The sequence below is a fragment of the Ixodes scapularis genome, unplaced genomic scaffold (genome assembly GCF_016920785.2).
Source record: "Ixodes scapularis isolate PalLabHiFi unplaced genomic scaffold, ASM1692078v2 PGA_scaffold1__304_contigs__length_218370807, whole genome shotgun sequence".
In the NCBI taxonomy this organism is placed as follows: Eukaryota; Metazoa; Arthropoda; class Arachnida; order Ixodida; family Ixodidae; genus Ixodes; species Ixodes scapularis.
Window position 1 is genome coordinate 40,165,367 of NW_024609846.1, and position 6,097 is coordinate 40,171,463.

General features: G+C 47.2%; 1 protein-coding gene across 1 annotated transcript; it reads right to left on the reverse strand.

Annotated features, from left to right (window-relative positions):
- Window positions 1–3,204: 3,204 nt before the first annotated feature.
- Window positions 3,205–3,893, reverse strand: LOC121836051. The gene is made up of 2 exons (XM_042290691.1): window positions 3,589–3,893; window positions 3,205–3,459 (listed from the first exon to the last, which is right to left on the reverse strand). Exons 1-2 carry the CDS (start codon window positions 3,814–3,816, stop codon window positions 3,280–3,282), a joined length of 408 nt encoding a protein of 135 aa, XP_042146625.1. The 5' UTR covers window positions 3,817–3,893; the 3' UTR covers window positions 3,205–3,279.
- Window positions 3,894–6,097: the final 2,204 nt, after the last annotated feature.

Consider the following 6,097-nt stretch of genomic DNA (forward strand, 5'->3'; position numbering starts at 1 on the left):
CGTGATTGCCCATTAGGATTTGTTACAACGAGAGGCCTATATGTCACTCTGAATGGACGAAATAGGTCAGTGGTTTATGATGTGATTCTCAGCGGCTCTCGAGTGACCTCGATCCATGCATGTAGGCGACCATAGAAAAGGGGTCTCGCGAGCTCGTGGGCACTGGAGAGAGGGCCAGCTGTAGGGTCACCAGCGGAAAACAAGCCACCCCCGCCTGCCCCACGCCGGGAGGACATCAGACGGGGAATAATGCGAAACACGCGTTCAACGCTTCATAACCTCATCTCTCCCTAGGGTTCATCAGAAGGTATCTAAAACCCGGTATGCCTTTGAATAGAATGATAGTGAAGTAATTGAGAACGCGCCGCTTTTGTTGGGCCCACCCAGCGAGCTCGCTCTTGAAGTCGCATTTTAAATGAAGAATGGTAAATCTTGAAGGAAGAAACAAACGAACAGAAACTTTTTTCAAAGGACCATCATCGACGATAAACTCTGAGTGATAGAAGAAGGAAGGAACTCAGTTAAACCCATCATCTTTTCATTTGAACGCACCACATTTCCGTCGCACCCCCCCCCCCCCCCTTCCTCCCTCAGCCTGAACTCTTTAAGGGTTTCTTTAAACACCCGAAAAGAAAGCGAAGATTGCAGCTTCGCAGGAGGGGCAAATGACCCGCCACGAGCTTCGTCCACCGAAACGCCTGGATAAAGATGTGGCCCGTATGAATAGGCGTCTGCAGCCTTCCATGGCAGAGACCGCGCTCTCCAAGAGAAGAGAAAGAGTCACCCCCACAACGCGGACGACGATCGCACTAGGGACCCCCCGTCGCGCAGAGCTTAGCTGCCGACTGCGGGACGAACGAGCGCTATATACTATAATGGGGAACGGTGGCGGGTACGGTATTATTCGCGCTCGGGCTGCATGACGCCGTCCTCGGCGTCACCTGAGCCGCGTCCTCGTCGCTCTCCCGCCTTTGTGCCTCTCCGAGATTGCTGAAGGAGGAAACAGAAAAAAGAACTCCTACAAGCGCCTGAGAGGACAAAGCCCGTACGTGCAGTCATTATTCAAGAACAGTCTCTCCAGCTGACGCTCACTATTCCAAACGCGTAAAAAAAGAGGTAGAAATGAAGAAACACATAAAGGCCCGTTCACACTCTTGCGACCGAGTACGACTGAGTTAGACGAGATCTCTTACAACTTCTTAAATGTTTCTAGAATGAGAGAACACACTGACATTGTGGCGCCATCTATGCGGTGACCCTAGAACTGCATTTCACAAAAGCGAAGGCTTTGCGGGATTTCCGAGGTCAAATGTGCGTAATACCCATAGGAAGGCTCGTTTATAACATTGACAAAAGTTTTTCGAGCCAAAAAAGAAAGGATATTGCGCGAGAAATTAAAAAAAAATATGCCGGACCGCCGAGTTTACACTGCTTCCCAATACGCTCCGGGCGCTGGTGTTTTGAAAAAACCCGTGGCGCCATCTGTCCGTCGAAATAAAAACTATTGGTATGTTACCGCGGTTACCGCCCTTCCCGACTGCTTTCGCGTTAGGCTTGCCAGGCGTAAAGTGCAGGCGTACCCGGCTGCTTTCGTTATGTCGTCCGCAACAACGCAGTCGAAAAAGCGCACTTCTGTTTATTGCTGTGTTTACGACTGCCACAACGAATCCCGGAGAAAAGCTCACCGGAGAAAAGCTCACCGGAGAAAAGCTCACCGCAAAACCGGCGGATGCGGAGAAAAGCTCACCGATTTTTTTTTCTTTTTATATGGAGGCTGTTGGATCATGCGTAACATATATCAATTTATTATCATTAAAGTTCGTCAGCTGTGTCAAAAAGAAAATGTCATTTTTTGTATAATTTGGCAAGCTTATTAAGTACATTGCTCCCAAATTAATAATAGCGGGTCAGTGTTTCCTGCGGCTTACTCTCTGGGCAACTAAAGCCGAACTAAAAATTTTATGAACTTGAATAACATGAAAAAGTTCGAAAACTTATGACTCCATAAAACCTAAAAATCAAAACTGTAAACACCGAAAATCCGAAAGTACATGCGCAACAACGCGGTGCCTGAAATTCTCTTTGAAGCTTTTATTAACCTTTGAAAACAGGATAAAACAGTCAGTATAGGATATTGAGGCTTATTTCTTCCAAGGACATGCACGTTTTCTAGCCGTTCGTGCTGGTGTTTCCGTACGTTCACTTTGTGTGATAGTGCCCTTCTAAGGTGAGCCACTCATGACTTTCAGAGCTGCACACTGGCACCGTTGTTACTCGTGACCTATATAAGAAATAGTCTTCTGTAAGGTAGCGAATAGGGCGAGTCGGTAGACGTTACACATGATAAAAACCGCTCAAACAACGACGACGGAGTGAAGACAACAAACACGACAGGACGGAGCTGTTCTCGCAACTAGTTTTCTTAGTGAAATTAACAGAAAGAAAACAGCGTAGCCGACACTGATTGCATCAACAAATACCTAATTAACTATTAGGCACTACAAAATATTTGGAGTTGAAACGGTTCACACACCGCTATTCATATTAGCTCGCAAAGAACAAACCTCTTTATTTGACAGAGCTACCGACGGCGCACCCTCAGTTGTCAATAAATTGTTGTCTTTTTTACCGGTGTACGATGTTCTGATATCATTTTTGGGCATATTTACTAATTTCTGAGGAATTAGTAAATATGCCCAATGACTTTCAAGAATATTACAAGAAAGAGAACATATATATATTTTTTTATTTTTAAATGAAGTGGCGAATGCGAATCGTGTTAAATCGCCATGTTTAACGCAAAATCCGCTAAGTTAAAAAAAAATCGGTGAGCTTTTCTCCGCATTTGCCGGTTTTGCGGTGAGCTTTTCTCCGGTGAGCTTATCTCCGGTGAGCTTTTCTCCGGTGAGCTTTTCTCCGGTGAGCTTTTCTCCGCCGCCCGCCACAACAGCTACGGAAACACAGCTGGGAAGCTCCCAGTGGTAGAGTTTTACCGCTTTCCAGCAAAGCCGTACGAGGCAGAGCGTCGACGGAAATGGGTTGCAGCGGTGCAACGCGCAAAGTAAGGAAACCTTTTTTTTTTTTTTTTTTTTTTTTTGTCGCTTCTCGGTTTTTGTTTGCTCTCCATGATACAAAATTGTTTCTCGCTGGCACAGTTAGACACTGCATTTTTGTGTACAGCGGAGACGGAGACTCCCGGGAACCCGCGAATGGGCAGGCCAGGATTTGCAGCTGCCACTTCGTAGGAAACAAAAAAAGCTCCATCGCTCAGCACCCCGCTTACATCCCCACGATCTTCCCTTCGTCGTACAAGGCGAGATGCAATGTGACGACGGAGACACAACTGCAAAGATATGCAATGTGACGACAGAGACACACTGCTCCATGTTTGCACCACCCACGCACGCCAGCCTTGCAGGTGCAGCTCGCGCCCACGATGAGTCTCGGGTGCGCTGAAAACTGCCGTAGCAAAAAAAAAAAAAAAAAAAAAAAAATGTGTGTTATGCACGGTTGATTTGAGAAATCAAAACAACAACAAATGAGGAGTGGAGGGGGGGTACGCGAAACCGAACCGGGTGGCACGCTCACCTGAAGCCGGACGTTGTAAACAGCAGACTTCATCTGCGCGAGGCATTTCCCTACAACTTCGCTGGGACCTGTGGAATGAAGGACTTCTTCTTTCACGCCAAACACGTGACGGCCCGCATAAAGTTGCTCCCCTAACTTCAGTGACTTTTCTTTGAAATATTCTGCGATCTCGTCAATCCTTCTGAAGCCGCAAAAGAGCACCGTCGGATCGCACGTGCGAGCCGCCATTTTCAGATGGGAACATACCAATCGTTCTTAGGTCGACCACGGGCGGCGCTGGGGAGCGCAAGCGACGGTGGCGCCGGAGTGGCCGCCCGGAGGGTATAGATGGCGCCAGTGTGTTCTCTAGTTTAAGAAGTTTTAAGGAACCCAGGTTTAAGAGGTCGCAAGCAGTCGCAAGAGTGTGAACGGGCCTTAAGGCTCCCTTGCCGTTTCTATAGACCTTTGCAAAAAGAGCGCTCTGGCCGCCGCCATTTTGCGAATCGAGAGCCCCCTATCAGCCAGAAATTTCTGGCACCCGCCTGAGCTGTGGAAACCCGGCCAGCGTGACTCCCCACCTGCATTTTGCATTCGGAGTTCGCCGGCTTGTCTTGAAGTATTTACTTTATTCGCCTGTTTAGAATGCTTACCCTTTGTATGTTATCTTCCACTGTGAGAACCAGATAATACCAGGGCTCGTAGGCTGCTCGGCCTTCGCAGGAAACGAACGAAGAGAGCGACCGTCAAGCAGCCCGTGACCCAGGCAGTTCGACGTTCTTGGAGGATTATTTCCGTTGAGATAATCTCCAAAAAGCCTTCCCGGCTGTGTTCTGGGTCTTCGCGAAAAATAGCTGATAGGGTCGGGTCCGGGGTGTGGGGACAGAATAGACACGTTCGTTCATTTGTTTTGAAGCTGTGCAAAAAAGCTGCTCTCTTCTACATGTTCCCCAAAACGCGCCGGATTCCGTCCGATTGCCGCGAAGTGGCTATCGTCGGCAGTGTATATTGGATATGCTGTGTTATTTGAGACCTTTCTCAAATCCTGTTCGGATAACACGGCACCGTGGGGTACGTACAATATATGTTGTTCGATTAATGAGACTCATTGAATTTCATGTTGTGGGTGGCGGAATATCCATGCAGTTCGGATATCCTGTGTGGTCAAATATTTTGACCTATATAGATTGACACGGTTGAGTGTACGGTGCCGTAAAACGATGAACATAAAATGAAACAACCATTCCAGTTGCATTTGTTCTGTCGCGCACGGACTCACCGAAACAGCTTTCACTTCTTTGTTTTTGTTCCCAAAAATAGAGCACTGCTTTCTTAAATACCTCTATAACTTATGTTCGCCACAGAACAAAAAATAAAAAAGAAAACGCGGCAATTTAGCCTCCACCAGCTTCCGAAATTGCACCTACGCAGGCTGCCACAGCTCATTGACGAGAAACTCCACAGCTCAGCGCAGTCGGGCAACACTGACGTACACTCTCAAAACCGGGGACGCGCGCTGTAAATCGCTTCGTTCGAGACTGCCGCTGGAAAGGTCTATACCTCGTTCATCCCTGAGCTGACAGTGTGGTGGGAGCTACGAGGGCATTGGACATGTCGTACGTCAGTCCCTCTCCACGTGTTCACGTTCTCGTCCATACCCCGGTGCAGAGAGCTCGGCCAGGTGAGGAATGGGAGGGGGTTAATTCGTCCGGCGAGAGCGCACCTTCGACCCACAAAACATACTGGCGCCATCTACGGGAAGTTCTGCTACTCTTTCGGTATGCGTATAGCTATAGCCTAAAGGTTTAGTCCTCTCCCCCTCGCCCCCCTTCCCCCAAATTTTACTGGGGTAGAGGTATATGCTTCAAGGACAGTTTTATTTACACGACAGTCATTTCGCTGTCGATTCGGGTGAGCTTACTAAGTCCACACGAAAGCTTTGGATGTATAGATAACGTGGGCATTCTGTTATTTCGGTTGAAGTACCTTTATTCACAATCCCATCGATAAGCTCATTTTTTTTTTGTTCTTGTAGCAAGACGTTCCTTATCGCGACTGCACACTTACAACAGAATTACCGAACAAAGATGGTCGTAGGTGATAGTATACAAGCGAAGAAACGACGTTAAGGTTTAGATACAATTGTAAATGAGAAGATAGTTGACAGAAAGACAGAAACCCGCTTACCAAATATTATTTTAAAAAAAAAGGCGCCTTAATATGAACTGCTCGAAAGCAGTTCTGTTTTCGCCCAATTTTGATAACTTCCAAGGCTCCCCAACGCCGTCCGTGTTATTTACGTTTTATTATTTTTTTATGTCATAAAAACATGTGCATTGATTGCTCGCATATCGTCGAGCGATCTCTTATTATCAGGTTTTATCTTCAACTGTAATGTTGTACAGTTTTTCCGAGATAACACGCATATTATTCTTTGTCTCATCCTACGATGGACTAAAGGCCAAATCCACAGGCCGGCCGGTCCAATCACGTTCCACGCTAAGCTAAGACATGCTTAACATTTATTAGGGGT